The 19,353-nt window shown below is 33.5% G+C and overlaps 1 protein-coding gene across 19 annotated transcripts in view; it reads left to right on the top strand.

Moving 5' to 3' along the window:
* KDM4C (lysine demethylase 4C) overlaps positions 1 to 19,353 on the top strand; it is a 437,501-nt gene that overhangs the window by 80,706 nt on the left and 337,442 nt on the right. For all 19 annotated transcript variants that reach the window (XR_004233267.1, XR_004233268.1, XR_004233272.1 and 16 more), the window contains one exon: positions 2,790 to 2,904. Coding sequence is in view for 12 of the 19 variants with exons in the window: in XM_012543361.3 (XP_012398815.1) it covers positions 2,790 to 2,904 (115 nt within the window). In the remaining 7 variants the exon portion in view is untranslated. The remainder of the gene's footprint in view (positions 1 to 2,789; positions 2,905 to 19,353) is intronic.

Raw genomic sequence — 19,353 nt, 5'->3', positions numbered from 1 at the left:
TTGGACATCATGAAAATTTAGAAAGTGACCACTGAGATGCCCTTGATTATTTCAGTTCACTTGGCCCTGATAAATCATATCTTTGGTTGCTAAACAAACATTCAAATGTGATTGTTGATCTGCTATCAGTAATAATTGAAAAATTGTGGAGAAAGGAAGAGAAAACTTAAGGCTGTTAAAAAACAAAACATTGTCCTAATTTGAAAAAGAAAAAGAAAAAAAAAGTCTTAAACCCAAGCTTGGCAAAATTTTCTGTTGCTAGGAATAATCTAGACATTAATTTCTACATGTTGCTAGGAATGATTCATTAAAGATATGCTTAATGAATACCCAGAAAGTAAAGGAATAAAGTGATCATAAAAAGCCATCTTCATCAAGAATATGAGTTAAGACATATAAGCTTTATTTCCTTTTTTTTCCTTTATAGTAGATTTTGGGAAATTTTTAGATACGGCGTTATGATTCTGGAACTGGGTTGGTTTAATATATCCCCATCCTCCCACAATGGTGATGATGTTATGGAGCAGATTTGTCTAGATTTTGTTAACTTTGCTCCTAGGTAGATTTTCTTGGAACCCAAATGGACAAAAAAAATAAAGAAAAGGTATGATTTCTACTGCATTCAGATTCCACCTCTCTGGAGGTGGATGGCATTTTTCATCATAAACTCTTCAGAATTGTCTTGGATTATTGTGTTTCTGAGAATAGATAAGTAAGTCATTTACAGCTAATTGTAATACAGTAATACAGTATTGCTGTTATTGTTTACAATGTTCTACTGGTTCTGTTCATTCTATTTTGCATCAGTTCTTATAAGTCTTTCCAGGATTTTCTGAGAGCATCCTGCTTTTTTATTTTTCATAACACATTAGTATTCCATCAGAATCCTTATTAATAATATATTAATAAATACCTCATTCAGCCATTATCATTAATAAATTGTTAATAATAACTTATTAACAAATTAAATCAATAAATTCTTAAATCCCAATTTTTTACAAGCATTAAAAGTGCTGTTATAAATGTTTTTTTACATATAAATTCTTTTCCTTTTTCTTTATCTCTTTGATATACTCACATAGTGGCATTGCTTGGTCAATGGTATTCATGGTTCTATGGCCTTTTGGGCATAGTTTCAATTTGGTGTACAGAATGGTTGAATTACTATAGAACAAATAGTAGAATTATTGAAGAAGAAAAATAATCTGTGGTTTTAATGTTGTTTTGAAATTATGATAGAGATGTATTTGGATGATAGATTTTTGGTATCATAAACATTTGAAATGTACTCCTATTGATTATAGAAATGCTTATTGAATTGCTTTTAGGGAGATGCTGGTCAACTCAATAGATATTAAGTGCTGGCTCTGTACAAGTGCTAGTGATACAAAGATGACTAATTTACAGGTCTTATTTTAGAGAGCTAATGTTTTTAATGTGTATAGGGGGAATATATTCATTTTTGTTATATAAAGTATAAAGAAGATTAATTTGCTTGGAAAGCTTCAGGTAAAGTACTGTTAAATATTTAAGGAATGAGAGAGAAGTTTTAGTTGATTGGGATTGGCAAAAATGATAATGGAATGTTTCATGAAGGAAGGTGGCACTTGAGTTATACCTTAAAAGAAGGGAACGGAGTTCAATGGGAGGTGACTGGTATGGAGGGAGTCCATCAAATTGGGGGATAGTACTGGGCTAGTGGTAGGCAATTAGGTGGCATAGTAACTGGCCTAAAGTCATAAATTCTCATTTTCCTGAGTTAAAATTGAGCCATAACTCTTAACTGTGTGATTTCGGGCAAGTTACTGAAGCCTGTTTGTTTTAGTTTTCTGTGCTGTAAAATAAATTGGAGAAGGAAATAGCAAATCACTCCCAATATATTTGTCAAGAAAACCCTGATGGAATCATGATGAGTTGGACACGACTGAAATAATTGAAAAGCTGCTAGGCTGGTGTACATGCCTGTAGTCCTTGGTTCTGGGGGTGATTGAATGGAGTGCATTTCCAGCCTAGATGAGATAGACCCAGATTCAAATGCATAGGAGTGCATGTGGATGTGGATGTTAATGTGTCCCCTTTACTCCTTTCTCCTACAACCTTCACCTCCTCACCCCTCAAAGTAAATTGAAGAAAGATAGAGATTCAGTGCTGCGTGGGAACCGGGAAGGGAAGAGAATTATTAGTATTTCTGTAGTGCCCTAATCATGTTTTACAAATATCACTTGATCTTCCCAACAAATTTGGGAGTTTGGTATTATGTACCATGGTTTTTAATTTTGAATTTTTTGTTTATTTTTGTTTTGTTTTTTTAATTTAGGAAATTTAAGTAAATGGAGATTGTGACTTGCCCAGATTATACAATTAGTAGGTGCTTTATATTAGATTTGAATTTAGGTCTTCCTCACTCCAAAATGAGGGTTCTATTCACATCACCACTGGCTGCTTCATGAAGTAGTTCATTTTAAAAGAAATTAATATGAGAAAAGTTTGAAAAACAGTTTGAAGTCTATTTGTGGTAGACTTTGAATGCTAAGATTAGGAATTAATTTGGTAGTTAACTAGAATTAAATTGCTTTTCAAGTAGTTGCATGAGAAGGAGAACATTGTATCAGGAATATTACTAAATAGGGAAGGGAAATAAATTGATAGAGTAGATGGACTGGATGCAAAAGTGCCAATTTAGAAGTTTATTATAGTGTTTGTACTGAAGAGATGAATCATTTGAATAAATGACAGTTTATAAATTTCCTTAAAAATCTTTAGACTTATTTTCATCTTTTTTTTTACAGGTATTGTACTCCAAGATATTTAGACTATGAAGACTTGGAACGCAAGTACTGGAAGAATTTGACCTTTGTGGCACCAATCTATGGAGCAGATATCAATGGAAGCATATATGATGAAGTATGTCTGTTCTTGTACATAATGGCTTTTGTGAAAGACCATTGGATATTGTCTTTATTTTTGGCAGTTGAGAAAAATGATATATCTTAGTTGGTGCACTTTTGCTAAAAAAGATACAGGATACAAAACAATAAAAAAATGACTTAAGAATATTGTTGTTGAGCATCTATATACCAAGTGGTGACATAATTGAGAAAATATTTGACATTTGTAAATAATCTTGAATCAATTATGAATTTGCCTTTTAATCAATTATTAAATATTTTTGGCATTCCATGTACACAATAGCTCTTATTAATATGAATTACTGTTTGCAAGATGACGTCTGTATTTTGGGTCAGAAGTATCAGTCATGCCAGGCTGTTTGCCACAATCTTGGGTATCCCAAAATTAAATTAATATAGTTAATCACTTAACAAATAAGTAAAATATAGTTGAACATAAATACTGTTAATATGTGGTTTTCTATGTCATTATCTACTGTAGGAATCCTTTTGTATGGTTTAGTGGCTCCATTTCTTTGGGTTTGACACTATTATTCCAAAGGTTGGGTATGTGATATAATACATTAGGGGAGATGAAGAGTGATATTTTAGAATGAATGCTTATCATTTTCAGTTACTGGTATTATTAGTTCTGTCCAGATGAAGCAGTAGAGTGTATATCTTTGTTCAAAGAAGGCTCTTTCTAAATGGCGTTAAATTTTATCTTCTGAGCACACAAGTCCCATCAGTTTTGGTCCTAGTTTGGATGAAGAAAGTATAATAGTTGTGGAAGTTACATAGAAGGATGGAGCAAAAAATTGTGGCTACTTAAACCACAATTGCTGTCTGTATGTGATGTAGAAGAACACTTTAAAAAAAAAAAAAATTATAGCTTTTTATTTACAAGATATACGCATGGGTAATTTTCACCATTGACCCTTGCAAAACCAGAAGACTTTTAAAAAGATCATTCTCCAGAATTTTTTGGGTAGCTGCCATTTTTAATTATCTCCTTTTTTTGTTGCATATGACCAAGCTAATTTTGTGTCCTAAGTCTGGCAACCAATGTAATGACTCCCTGAGAAATGGTAGGCCATGAGGCTTCTTGACTAGGAGTCGACTGGTCCTGGTTGGAAATGAGAACAGATCAGAATCTTCATCCTGATAATCAGTGGACTGAAGCCTGTAAATTGCTGCTATACTTTCAGCCTTAGAAAGTTTGTGAGATGCAGCCCTTGATTCCCTTACCTCCTTCAGAAAGAGAATTTCCATTGAGTGTAACAGTTTTAGCAATTCCTACAAACTGACATTTTCATTGCTTTTATAGCAACTGATAAATTTAATTTAAAAAAATTTAATTACTGCTGTTCAAGGTAATTAAAGTACTAGAAAGTAACCTATGTTGTTTGCCTTCTTAAGAGTAACTAGAAAATACAAATCTAAAGATCTTTATTTTAAAAGCATCAAGTTTGACAGCAATTGATGTGGGGAGAGACTTGAAGCAGGGATAGCTACTGGTAGAATATTCTAATGGTTCAGGCATGAGATTTTGAGTGTGGCAGCAGTGTCAGAGGAGGGAGAAGAGTGTATTTGGGAGGTAATGAAAAAGTGAAATACCATTTCAGATTAGATATAGTGAGTGGATTCTGAGCTTGGGTGACAGAAAGAATGGTGGTGCTGGTATTCTTGACAGTAATGAAGAAGTTAGGAAGAGGGAAAGATTTTGGGAGAGACAGTAAGTTCAGGATTGAACATGTTGAATTCATGATTTCTATGGGCCATCCATTTTGAGATGTTGGATAGACAGTTCACTGGAGACTCACAATTAATGTTGATTAGAAGTTAGAAGGAGGTTAGGGCTAAATAAATAGGTCTGAAAATCATCTGCATAACAAATATAATTGAATCTGAGGAGTCTGGTAGGGATCACAAAGCAAACTAATGAAGAAGGAAAAAAAGAAGACCCAGAATAGAGCCTTGGGAACATTCATTGTTAAGGGATGTGATTAAAACACATCAAGAATTCTTTTTTTTAGCAGAATATATGTTCAAACATTTGGATTTATGGGCTATCCCTGTTTTTATGTTAATTTCATCTTTTCTCAAGAGACTTTCCATTTCTTCCACCTATGCAAGTATTTTCTATTGTTTTCCTATAATACAGGAAAATACAATAATGTAACTTGATTTCTCCTTCCTTTGATCATTATCTGGATTTCTCCAAAGTATGTATAAGTAATATAATGCCTTTATAAATCTCTCCTTAGGTTTGTATATTTTTAATACAAATGATTATCTTGTTGACATCAGTTAGTGCCAGGCTGTCTCTTCTTTTTGATCTATTCCTCGTGCTATGGCATTTGGCCACCACACTGATTTGGGACAAGATGATCAAACTAAGTTTGTCATAGGCCTTTAGAAAAAAAAAGAAGGCTAAAAATACTTAAACGCAGTTTAACTTGAATTAAGGCATCATTTTAAAATATTTTATGTAATATACTGTGGGTAACTTCAGAGAATCATATTCCACATATGTGAATACCATCACTTTTATTTTGTCAAGATCACCATGAAGTGAACAAATTAACAGTGAAGTAAGAGAAAGAAGTGACTGTGCAGTTGATGTGGAATGACTGGAAAAAATAAAAAATGACTTAGAAGTTTTGAATTTAATTTCCTTGGGAGGTTGATATTATTTCAATTTTAGTATTATAGCACTTTGTGTTGCATAATAACTAGTATCAGGAAGTGATCTTACCAGGGTATCAAGATACTATAATACTTACTAAGGTTATATTGCTTTTCTTTATCCTTTTAAAAAATGTATTGCTGTCTTGTTTTTACATTACATTTACTTCTCATTGTCTCTTCCTCTCCTTATTCAGTGAGCTATGTGTTTCATAAAGATTATAAAAGAAAAACAAAAAGATCCTGTGTCCTTAAGGCTTCTGAAATAGAAGCTTCTGCACTTAACAAAATAAAGGTTTATCCTGGTTATTCATATATTCAACTTTGAATTATCCAGGACATTATCTTTTTTTTTTTTTTTTTTTTTTTTTTTTGGCAGAGGAACCACACAAACTTTAATAAAGAAATAACATCAGTCCTTAAACTTAAAGGAAGATTAGGAAATCAATAAGATACCATACTATACACCAAGTAGTTAGACTAGTGCTGGGCACTAGTAGCAGGCTTTCTTGCTACAAGGCAGTGGCAATACAAAACAAATTTAATCACATCTTATTTTCAAAGATTTTTTTTCTTGGGGTTATAGTTTAGGAACCCCCAGAATAGGGAGTTTATACTAAAATTTATGACATTTTGAAGAGACTGATAATATGTCTCTGTAAGAGGCAGGCGAACTTTTTTTTTTGGGATCTGCTATGGTTTATGGTTACATAATGTCAACTGGCCCCTCATTGTATTAAAGTAATTCTTTCACATTTTCTTTTTTCTTTTTAAAAAATTTAATAGCTTTTTATTTACAAGTTATATGCATGGGTAATTTTGCTGCATTGACAATTGCCAAACCTTTTTTTTCCAATTTTTCCCCTCCTTTTCCCCACCCCCTCCCCTAGATGGCAGGATGACCAATACATGTTAAATATATTAGTGTATAAATTAAATACAAAATAAGTATACATGTTCAAACCATTATTTTGCTGTACAAAAAGAATTGGACTTTGAAATATTGTACAGTTAGCCTGTGAAGGAAATCAGAAATGCAGGAGGGCAAAAATATAGGGATTGGGAATTTGATTTAATGGTTCTTAGTCATCTCCCAGAGTTCTTTCGCTGGGTGTTGCTGGTTCAGTTCATTACTGCTCATTAGAACTGATTTGGTTCATCTTATTGCTGAGGATGGCATCAGAATTGATCATCATATAGTATTGTTGAAGTATATAATGATCTTCTGGTTATCCAGGACATTATCAAGTTAAACCCTTTGTGCTTCATATTTGTCATGTGATTTTATTAGATGATTTAATAGAGAATTTCTAGCTCTAAAATTTTATCATGAAGATGTTGAAAAGCACTTTTTTTTAAAATAAAAAAAAGAATTAGAAAAGAGAATCAGATTTATTTTAATTTGAATAGTCCTGGATTAAGGATTATCAACATTAAGTAAGATTTTTGTCTCAGTAGGCTTTAATGCAGTTAAGATTTTCTTTCTCTCTGATGATTTAGCTGAAATTATGTCCACTAGATGGTGCATTTGGGCAACAAATTATTTCGAAAGTTTCTGTTTCTATCAGCATTAAATCTAAGTACTATAGGAATTCAGAAGTTTGCATATATGAATCATATTTAAAGGACAATTGACAAATTAGAGTTCTTCCAGTGATGGTGTGACTTGGATGGTCAGCCAATCAATAAAGATTTATTAAAGGCTTAGTATATGTGCTGAACATTGTGCTAAGCACTCTTACCCTGAATCTTCCTGCCTCTACTGGGAAGAGGAGAGGAAGGGACCGTCTACGTGCTGCAGATGTCTCTTGCAAACATTCATCCATATCTCCAACTTCCCAAAGTGTGGAGTAGAGAAGTGGGTGCATTTTCATTGTGCTTTGGCATCTTTTGCTTGGTCTCCAGCTTCCTGTGGAAAGATGAAACATACTTTTCTTTCTCTTGTTGCTAAAGGATAGAGATAGGATATCATTTGATCAAATTTGTAGCATGGTCTCCTTCCTTGGGGATGGATAGTATCACTGCTCTTTTTGCCTTCTCACCTGAACTGTTCGAGGCTTTAGAAGAACTCCCTTAAATCGTTAATACTATTGATTTTGAAAATCTCTCTAAATTTTTCCCTTTATGACTAACAGACTCCCATTTGCTTATACCTTTACATCCCAGTGATGTAAAGTTAGGTCATCATGCAGTCCATGTTTCTTATCTTTCCCTACCTAATTCCTTATTCCTATCCCTTTCACCACCTCCCTCCTTTTCCATAGACCCTACTAAAATGCTGCCCATCTTTTCCATTCTGCTCTCTGGAATGCCTGATCCGTAGGCAACAATCTTGCTCCCATTTTCAATCTTTCACTGCCTGATCCTTACTTCTTCTGGTTTTCTTGTGAAGACATAACCTCCTTCACCACTTTCCGGCACTAGTTTCACTTTAACATATTCCCTTTAACTTAGAAATCAAGCTAAAAAATTCAAATATTCATTATTCTCCGTGGCCACACACTTAGCTAGGAATTTTCCATCTGTTCCAGGGCAATCACTTTCATTTGTACCATCATCTACCTTCTGTTGTCAGTCTGATCTTCCAGCTGGGAAGTAGTGAACCTCTCAGGTAAAGAACAATCTCCTTTTTGACTTTAGGCCTCCCATCTCCTGCTGCATCTGTCCTTTCAGGGTAGAAGAATGGGTGTCTTTCACTTTATGATGCTCTTTCCATCTGAATGACTCCAATCTACTTCTTCTCATGATCATTCAAATCTCACTCAATACTTTCTACTACTTGATTTCTCCTTCCCCATTTCCATCAAAACTCCCACCCCAAAGTTTCATCTTGTCATCCAACCCTTTCACTGTGCTCTCTGGAATGCCTGTTCTATAGGCAACAAACTTCTCTTCATTTTAAATCTTTTCCTCTTGCACTCTTTCTACTAGTTCTTACTGACTCCTGGCTTCTCTGTGATGGCACAGTCTTCCTAACTACCTGTTCTAGCACTGGTTATACCTCCACACAGTCGCCTTGGTTCATTGGTCTAGGCATTCTTGCTCCCCATTGATATGTCCAGGTTCTCCCCTTCCTTTGTCACTCACCTTTCTCCCTTTGAGATTCATGCTATTCATCTTTGTCACCCAATCAAAAAACTGATACCTCTTGTTAGCAGACCTCTAAGTGAGTTCCCTCTTTACTCAGTGATTTTGATACCACATTCAAGTTTTTTTTTTTTTTTTTCTATTTCTGAACTCTGCCTTAAAATTGGGAGACTTAAATCTATCTCATGTATTTTGTGTGTAGGTGTATATATAGATATGTTGCTTCATCAAATACTCTATAACCACTCAATGCTTCAAACTACTCTTCCTCCATGAGCTTCTTTTTATTTTTGAACTATACAAGAGATCAGTTCAAATCTGGCCCTTTAGTCAAAAAACCAAGAGCAATAAGAAAGGGAGGAGGATGAGAGAGAGGAAAGCAAGCACTAATTCATTTAGCCACCATTGTCAGAAGACATGGAACCAGAGACAGGAGTAACTTACTGGGGTCTGTGTCCAGAAAGATTTAAGGAGTCTCCAGAGAAATTTGGTTGGAAAGTCCCAAGACGAGGATCATTCTTGTGTTTGCTTTTATCTTTCTTCTATTTTTATTAGATTTTTACTTTTTGATTCACAGTCCTTATACAGTTTTTGTATTTGTCATAGAAGTAAAATTTCTATATACTTTGGATTATCTCATCCAAATAGTTTCTGTGTTATTGCCTTGTAGAACTTTTCCTCCAGACAAACTTTTTTTTCTGTCTGCTCTATCTTAGAAATACTAGTTCATTCAAGTAGTCGAGAGGGTATTGCTCCATTGTAGGAATTTTTTGTATGTTTCTGACTATGACGTTCCTTAATTTTTTGTTCTGCCTGTAGTTTTTCCTTTTTTCCATTTCCCATGAAATCTCTTCCTGAAATAGGATTCTTGCTTCCTTCTCTTCTGGCTTTCTTTTGCCTCCAGGAGCTCTGATGTTTGTTCTTCTGAGGCAGGATAAGTGACTCTCTGTATACTAAATACCTGTAGATAATATTCTTTGCAAAGTCCCTATCTCTTTGATAAGCTGTGTCTTTTTCTCTATGAGAGTACTTACTATTAACAGTAACCCTTCTCCCCACTAAAAGAAGATTTTGGGGTTTTTTTTCCTAGTTTCTCTTTTTGCCTCATCCATTTTTTCTGTAGGCACTCTTTGAGAGTTCTTCAGGAGTTATTTTTCTGGTTCCTAAATGTTGGACTACTTAACATTGAACATTTTAAATAGATTTAAAATTTAAGTAGATTAAATCACTATTTCCCTCTGTTTCCTCAACTCTTAAGTCTCTCCACATTCTTTGGTCTAATGAAAAATGATGATTCACCTATTGTCTAAGGGCTTTTGTTTATGGTGTTTCAGGTTTATTTCTCCATCATCATTTCTATTTGACTTCTACTTTTGTATATTTTTACTCTGTAAATGGTCTCTGTATCTATTTTGTATTTGTTGTTGTCCTTGGTTGCTTTTTTTTTTTTAAACTACCTTATGTTTCTTTGTTCTGGGGAGTGTGAAAAGCCAGTAATTTCTTTTGGTGCAGCTTGATTGTGACAGGTAATGGGAATGTATTAAATACGCTGTATTTAAAATGTCTGTTGTAGATGTCTGGAGCCAATATGGCAGAATAGAGGCAACAGCTCAGCTGAACTCTCCCAACATTTTCCTCCAAACAATTTTAAAATAAATCTTGGAGCGAAAAAAGCTCTCAGCCCAGAGATGGAAAGGGAGTTATGCAACTGGTCAGAACGAAAGGACAAGGACTCCCTTTCCTGGTCGTGGGTATAGCTGGCAAGGATTTGTAGCTCTAATTACTCATTATGGTTCTTGGTCTTGTGGTTGTAAGAGAGCAGTGTACTTGGTCACAGTGCCAGGGCCATGAGGAATACCACCACTTGTAGCTACAGAAGATTTGTTGGGCCCATCTTAGAAGAAGACCAGAATGTAGACCAGGAGAACAGTGACCATACCTGTCCCCCAGTTATATCATGTTGGAAACATTGAAAACTGAGTAGTCTATATGGTCCAGCCCAGGCCCTACCCCAGCCATCTTACTCTCAGTACAAGTTAACACCCAGACCTTGACCCCATTGCTGATCCATAGTGAAGTCTAGCCCCACTGCTGGGAAGGAATGAGACTCTACCCTTCGGACCTACCAGTGAAGAGATCCTGTTGCCATAGCAACCCAGCAGCAGAACTCTGCCCTTTGAGCAGATCAGCAACAAGATTCTTCCTCTAGGGCCAGCCATCAGAAAGAATCTGTTACCGTAGCAACCCAGCAGCAACACCCCACCCACCTTTGTAACAGGCCAGCAGCTAAACCTCATACCCAAGGAAGACCAGCAGGGAGGTCCTCCCAATATATGCCAGAAAGGAAACCTACCCTCCAGAGAGAGCAAGCAAGTCCTGAAGCCCAGTGAACAATAGAAGTGAGGCCTAGAGCCTTAGCACAGAAAGTTGGGGACAGTGTAGAAACAGAGCCCAACTTGTACATAAAAACACCAAGTTGCAAAAAAAGGCAGAAAAAAATGGAAAAAAATTAAAAAGAGCACATTTAAAGAAAATAACTTAAGTGGTAATATGGAGGATCAAAGCATGGAAAAGAAAGGAAGAAACTGGCTACATGTGAAGTCCCAAATCAAAATATAATTTGATCTCAGTTTCAAAATGAATTTTTGGAAGAACTTAAAAAGGATTATAAAAAGCAAATTAGAGAAGTGAAAGAAAAATTGCAAAAAGAATTGAGAGTAATACAAAAAGAGAATTAAGAAAAAGTCAATAGCATTGAAAAAGATCACAAAAATTTATTGCAGAAAATAATTCCTTAAAAAATAAGAATTGGCCAAATAAAAAAGAAAATACAAAAACTTATTGAAGAAAAGAATTCATTAAAAATTGTCATTGAACATGTGGAAACTAAAGACTTATGAAACATCAAGATATGAGAAAAGAAAACAAAAAAAGGAAAAAAAAATAGACTATGAAATTTATCATTGGACAACTAACCTAGAAAATGGACTCAAGAGATAATATAAGAATTATTGGACTATCTGAAGAGCCATGATTAAAAAAACAAAAAACCTGGGCTATGTTTTTCAAGAAATTCTCAAAGAAAACTGCCATGATTTATTAGAACCAAATGGTAAAATAGAAATTGAAGAAATTCATTAACTACTGCCTGAAAGATATCACAAAATGAAAACTCCCAAGAACACATTCTATATATCAGAGTTCACAGAACAAGGAGAAAGTATTGCAAGCAGCTTAAAAGAAACCATTGAAATTTTATGGATCTGCAATCAGGATTACATAGGATTTGACAGCCTCCGCTTTAAAGAACTGGAGGGCATGGAACAAAAATAAAGGAATTAGTATCACAACCAAGAATCACAGCAGAATTGAATGTAATCTTTTAGGGGGAACAGAAATAAACATTTATGAAATAGAGGATTTTTCAAGCATTTCAGTTGAATAAAATATTTGAACTCTAAATACAAGATTCAAGGGAAACATAAAAATGAAACAATAGAAAACATAAAAAATTCAATAAGGTTTAAATATTTATATTTATGGCAAAATATTTGTAAATGTAACCACTTTATTACTTTTGAGAGCAATTAGAAGGAGCAAATATAGACAGAAGGTGTGGATAGAAGATAACTTTGATGGGATGATGTTCCAAAAATCAAAGTAAAGGGCTGAGAAAGAAAATTGTACTGGAAGAACAAAGAAGGGGAGAAATTATCCAAATATATAAAAAGGATGAAAGAGCTAATGTGTGAGAGGTACTTTATGTTTTCTTTTAATTTTTAATTTTTTTGGGTTTTGTTTGACTGATTTCTTGATCTCTCAATGAGTCATTCACTTCCATTTTTCAATGCTAATTTTTAGTGAATTAACTTCAATTAGCTTTTTTATTTCCTTTTTCATTTGGCCAATTGAATTTTTAAATGCGTTGTTCATTGGATTTTTTTTTCCCCCACTTCAATTCTATTTTTTAAGGAGTTCTCTTTTTCTATTTCATCAACTGTATTTTTTAAGGAGTTGTTTTCTTCAAACAGTTTCTATGTTTCTTTTTCCAAACTCTTTTGTCAAGTTCTCATATCCTTTCCCCATTTTTCTACTATTCTTTTAAGATCCCTTTTGAATTCTTCCAGGAGAGCCTTTTGAGTTGAAGACTAGTAAATATCTTCCTTTGAGGCTTCATCTGGAGGTGTTTTGCCTTTTGATGTGCTCAGGATTTGAAGTCTGTTTTTCTCTGTCTCCAAAATAGCTATCTATGGTTAGAGCTCATTTTTGCTCATTTTTAAAGGTTGAAGCCTGCCCCTGCTACAAAGGATAGATTTTCCCAAGCTTTCTCTATAGGACAACAGGGGTTTTAAGTTGCCCTCCCTGATCAGGGTCCCACTTGTTATTCTAGGGTTCAGGGACTCACTGTTTGACTTCTGAAGTTGTGTTGGAAATCTTATCTGTAGTGTACTGATTCACTAACTTCTGATCAAGGAGAGTAGTCAGCCCAGTTGTATTTTGGCTCAGAGCCTCCCACTAGGTTCCTAGCTCAAGGGGCCTCTCTGCCTTGGGCCTCCCTGTACTGGGCCGGCCCCCTCCTCCCCTTTGGCCCCCTGCCTGATTGAATTAGACCTTTCCTGAAGTCCTTCTAAGATATCTTCTGCTGGAAACTTCTTATACTCCAAATATTTGTGGATTCTGTCATTCAAAATCTATTCAGAGGCTTGATCTGGTATTGATTCTGAGGGAAGCCAGGAAGAGCACATAGTCCTGTCTACCCTCTGCCATGTGGGCTCTGCCTCCAAAAGAGCCATTATAATGGAGAGGAAAATGAGGATGGTGGACAAAACTTAAACCTTATCAAAAATGGCCAAAAGAGGGAATAAAATAAAAGCCATTTTGTTGAATATGGGAATCTTATCTTACACTGTACTGTCTTACACCATAAGGAAGGAAAAAAGGATGGGGAAGAAGGAAAGGAGACTAATAAAAGGAATGCTATTTTAGGGAAATTGGTGATCATAAGTAAAACACTAGTGAGAGAGAAAAGGGTGAGGGAAGATACATTAGGGGAAAAACCAGTGAAAAATAGCATGGAAGGAAATATACACTTAGAACTATAAATGTGAATGGGCTGAACTCACCCATAAAATAGAAGTGAGTATCAGATGGACTAAAAAGAATTTTACAATATGTTGTTTAAAAGAAATACATTTGAAGCAGAAAGATACAGGAAAAACTAAGGATCTACAAAGGAAGGAAAGCAATTATGATTTTAGACAAAACAAAAGGAACAATAGAACTAATTAAAAGAAACTGTCTTATCAAAATGGTTCATAAACAGTGAAGTCATATCAATATTAAATATCTGCATCAAATGATTTAGCATCTAAATTTTTGATGGAGAATTTGAATGAATTAGGCTAGGGAACACCTAATAAAATTATACAAGTGGGGGACCTTCTTTTTCCCTTTTAGATCTAGATAAATCTAACCAAAAAAAAGGAAGTTAAGGAGGTGAAAAATTCTTGAAAATTTAGATATGATAGGTCTCTGGAGAAAATTGAATAGGAGTAGAAAGGCTTATATCTTCATTAGAACATGGCACCTTCAGGAAATTTGGCTAAGTATTACAGGGATGGGTAATATCTGGCCCACAAGCCTAATCCTTGAAATCATTTGGAATGGCTTTGCCAAGACAATCACTAGTGACAACAATCTCCTACTGGTTGTGTTCTTAAAATTGATAATCCTGTATGGGCTGTGAGGGATGTTATAAATATCCAAATGTCCTTTGACAGAAAAAAGGTTCCCCATCCCTGATGTATTAGGATATAAAAACATCACAATCAAATGTAGGAAAGCAGAAATAGTAAATATATCCTTTTCACATCATAATGTAATAAAAGTTACACTCATTGATGGACAAGTAAAAGATTAAAATTGATTGGAATATAACTATAACTATGTAAGTATAAAACACATATAATTATAAAATAAATAGATCAAAGAAAAATTTTGAAACAATTGATAATTTCATGAAAGAAAAAGACAGCAGTAAGAAAATATACCAAAATTTATGGATTGTGGGCAAAGTGGTAGCTAGGGGAAAATATATCTCTTAATTGCTTACATCAGTGAGAGAGAGGAAAAGCAGATTTAATAAATTGAGCATTCAACTAAAAAATTAGAAAATGAACAAATAAAAATCATCCATTAAACATCAGATGGGAAATTTTGAAAACCAAAGGAGAGATAATAAAGAAAACCATTGACCTAATAAAATGCCTGTAAAATAAAGTTACTTTGATTAAAATAATAAAGAAGAAAACCAAATTACTAGTTTCAAAAATGAAAAGATAGAATTCATTATCATTGAGGAAGAAGTTAAGACAGTTGTTAGGAGTTATTTTATTAACTGAAATGCTTGACTAAATGAAATGCTTGAAAATTATGCTACAAAAACATAAATTACCCAGATTAACAGAAGAAGAAATAACATTCTTAACGCAGTTTTAGAAAAAAGGAATTTAACAAGCCATCAATGACCTTTAGAAGAAATCTTGAGGACAATGTGAATTCACAAGAAAATTCTCAAATTCTTTGGAAAAATAGATGAATGAGTCATACTGATGACAACTAATGGTGCTCATACTGAAACCGGGAAGAGCCAAAATGGAAAATTATAGACAAGTTTCTCTAATGAATGTTAATGTAAATTTATAGCAGTTACATCACAAAAATCATTCTTTATGACCAGATGGGATTCATACCAGGAATGCTGGGCTGGTTTAATATCGGCAAAACTATCTGCATAATTGACCATATCAATAACAAAATGAACAGAAATATGATTATTTCAATAGATGCATAAAAAGCCTTTGACAAAATCCAGCATCCATTCCGATTAAAAATGTTAGAGAATATAGAGATAAATGAAGCTTACCTTAAACTGACAGTGGTATATATATATATGTGTGTATATATATATATATATATATATTATACACACATACTATCAGCAAGGTTTTTATGTAATAGCGATAATCTAGAAGACTTTCCAGTACAATTGGGATGAAGTAAGAATGCCTATTATCCTTTCTGTTGTTTAACATTATACGAGAAATGTTAGCTATAGCATTTAGAGAAGAAAAATAAATTAAAGCAATTAGAATAGTTGAAGAAATAAAATGCAGATATGATGTTATATTTAGAAAATCTTAAGAATCAACCAAACAACTCCTTGACATTATTAACAACTTTATTTAGTCCCACAACTTTCCTAAAGTTGTTAATAATTATTTAGTCCCACAACTTTCCTAAACTCATTTTAGTCATCAACATTTCTATTTTTTTGCCAGCAAAGTCCATAGGAAGAGATAGAGATATTACATTTCAAATAATTTCAGACAATATAAAATACTTGAGATGCCACTTGCCAGGAGAAACTCAGAAACTATATATAGAAATGGCTATAAAACACTTCACACAAATAAAGTGAGATTTAAGTAATTGGATCAATACTAATTGATCATGGATCAGCTGAGACAATATAATTGAAATTACAATTCTACTTAAATTCATCTATTCAGTGCCATGCCTATCAAATTATCAAAAAAGGTTTCATACAACTAAAAACAATAATAAAAATTCGCCTGGAAAAACAAACTTTCGAATATAAAAAGGGAATTGCTGAAAAAAAAATGTGAAAAATGGTGGTCTACGCATACTATATCTCAAGCTCTGTTATAAAGTAATTATCAAAACCATCTGATAATGGCTACAAAATAAAATGATGGAGCAGTTGAATAGAATAGTCTTTTTTGGAACAAAAACTCATTATTTGACAAAAACTTCTGGGAAAACTTTAATGGTATGGTAGAAACTAGATATAAATCAACATCTCATTCACTATACCAAGATAGGATGGAAATTAGTATGTGATATACATGTACTGATAAAAAGTGTGTTGCCATTAGCAAAATAAGAGAGCATAGGATAGTTTATCTGTCAGATTTATGGATTAGGGAAGAACTTAGGACCAAAGAAGATATAGGGGGATTTGCAAAATGTAAAATAATTTTGATTATTTAGAATTAAAAATTGTTTGCACAAATAAAACCCAGTTATAAGTAACACAGAAAAATGGAAAAAAATTTTTATAAAATGTCTTTGAAAAATGTGTCATCTTAAATATGAAATCAAACTTATAAAAATGCAAGTCATCCTTAATTAACAAATGATCAAAGGATAATAAAACAGCCACTTTTCAGATATATAAATCAAAGATAGCAGTAGTCATATGAAAAAAATGCTCTGTCATTATTGATCAAGGAAATGAAAATTTAAACAACTTTGAGATAGTACCTCACGCTTATTAGAATGGATATGATAAAAAAAGGAAAATAATAAATGTTGGAGGGCATGTGGGTCATTAATGTTTAATTGGTGATGGTCTGAACAGATCCAACCATTCTGGAGAGCAACTTGGAACTATGCCCAATGGGCTGTAAAGCTGCATACTCTGATTTAGCTATCCCACCATTACATCTACATCTCAAAGACATCTAAAGACAAGGAAAAGAGCTTACTTGGTTAATGCAGTTTTTTTTTTTTCTTTTGTGATAGCTAAGAATTGGAAATTGATGGGATGCTTGTTAAATGGCTAAATAAGCTGCGGCATAGGATTGTGATGGAATGTTATTATATGATAAGAAATGATGGGCTGAATAATTTTTGAAAAACCTGGAAATACCTGCATGAACTGATGCATGTTGAAGTATACAAAACCAGGAGGACATAGTCCAAGTAACAGCAATATTATTTGGTGAAGATCTATGAATAACTTAGCTATTCTCAGCAAGAAAGATCCAAAATAATTCCCAAGGACTAACGATGAAGCATGATATTCACCCCCAGCGAAAGAACTGATACTGACTAAATACAACTTGAAACATGCTACTTTCTCTTTTCTTTCACTTTTTTTCTCTTTCACTTTTGTAGTCTTTTTATAATAATGACTAATAGGGAAATTTTTTTACATAATTGCATTCATATAATGTATATCTGATTCTTTGCAGTCTTGAGGGGGCAGGGGAGAAAAGGAAGGATAGAGAGAATTTGGAACTCGAAAAACTTTTTTTTTTTTTTGTGACGCAATTGGGGTTAAGTAGCTTTCTCCATTATGTTTTATAACTATTTTGCCCCTGTTCAGTTGAAAGGAAGATATCATCGAGTATTTGGTAGTTAAATCATAGAAGGCTTTATTAATATAATATTCTGTACTTATTTTATGATATACCAAAATACTATGAAAATTTTTTATTAGAGACATTAAAATTATAGCAGATATTGAGAGCCTAATTTTGTGTGAGTTTTTTTCCCAAGTTTATTTTAAATTTTTCTTACATTTTAAATTTTGAACTGTCTACTCCGTCTCACGCTAGAAAAGACCTCTCTTTCTCTATCCCTCCCTCACACACACACACACACACACACACACACACACACACACATACGCAGACACAGTCACAGATATAAATATAGATAGATACAGATATCTCTATATTTTTGGAGGTGGATAGAATCATCCTTTGTAGTATATTTAAATATTATAATACTCAGATTGACTTAGTCATTCAGTTATTCTTCAACATTATTGTTAGTATATACTAACATAATATATATGCTTAATATATGCTTCTGCTCATTTTAATCTTCATTATTTCATGCAAATCCATTTGTTTTTCTAAAACCAACCTGTTCATTATTTCTACAGTAGAGCAGCATTCCTTCAGAATTTTATAACGCAACTTGTTTAATTATTCCCCAGTTGATGGGCATGCCCTCAGTTTCTAGTTATTTGTCAGCACAAAGAGATTAAGATATTTTTAAAAGTGTAGTGTAATTATTTTAATTAAAATTCTAGTCTCGGAAAATTTTATATTTTCAATCATTTTTCTTAAAATGTATGCTCCAAAAAGCTAACTTGAAACATATTTATTAGCAGATACTCTTAAGTAAATAGAAGAGAAACAGTCCTACTATTTTTACATTCTATTGCACCAATTTTTTTTTTTGGGGGGGGGAATGGCAGAACATTTGAGATTAAATGACTTTCCCAGGGTCACACAGTTAGAAAGTGTTAAGTGTCTGAGGCCAAATTTGAATCTAGGTCTTTCTGACTTTAGGGCTGGTATTCTTTCCAAGGTGCTATCTAGTTGCCCTATACAACAATTTTATTGTCACTGACATCTTATTCTGGCTCTGGATAGATTAGAAGTTATCTCACTATTTTATGTAATAAGATTCTCACTGAAAATTGTTTGTTGGATGGCATTTTTTAAGACTAATAGAATGCTATTATCTCTAAGTATGGGTGAGTCTACAAATATTGATGCCTTCTCTCTTCAGAAATGGAAGATTAAGGCATACTTTCTCTTGATCGTGATTCCTCCAAATCAGGTGTTGGTACCCACAGTTGTTTTAAGGTGATCCATTCATTTTTAATTTGACTCGATAGTTGTCTCACTTTTTTCACAACTGCTTTTCACTGTAACACTGCTTAGTTTTAAAATGAATATGTCATTTTTAAGACAGTTTTTTATTAGATATGATTTTTGTTTTTAAATTTCCTTTATAAGGTTAGTACTTAAAATGTACAAAGGAGAAATAATCAAGAGAAAATACAGCAATAAATTTCAAGATATAG

This window comes from Sarcophilus harrisii, chromosome 1, assembly GCF_902635505.1.
Source record: "Sarcophilus harrisii chromosome 1, mSarHar1.11, whole genome shotgun sequence".
In the NCBI taxonomy this organism is placed as follows: domain Eukaryota; kingdom Metazoa; phylum Chordata; class Mammalia; order Dasyuromorphia; family Dasyuridae; genus Sarcophilus; species Sarcophilus harrisii.
Note: the sequence above shows the minus strand (reverse complement) of the source record. Positions and strands in the feature narration are given on the sequence as shown.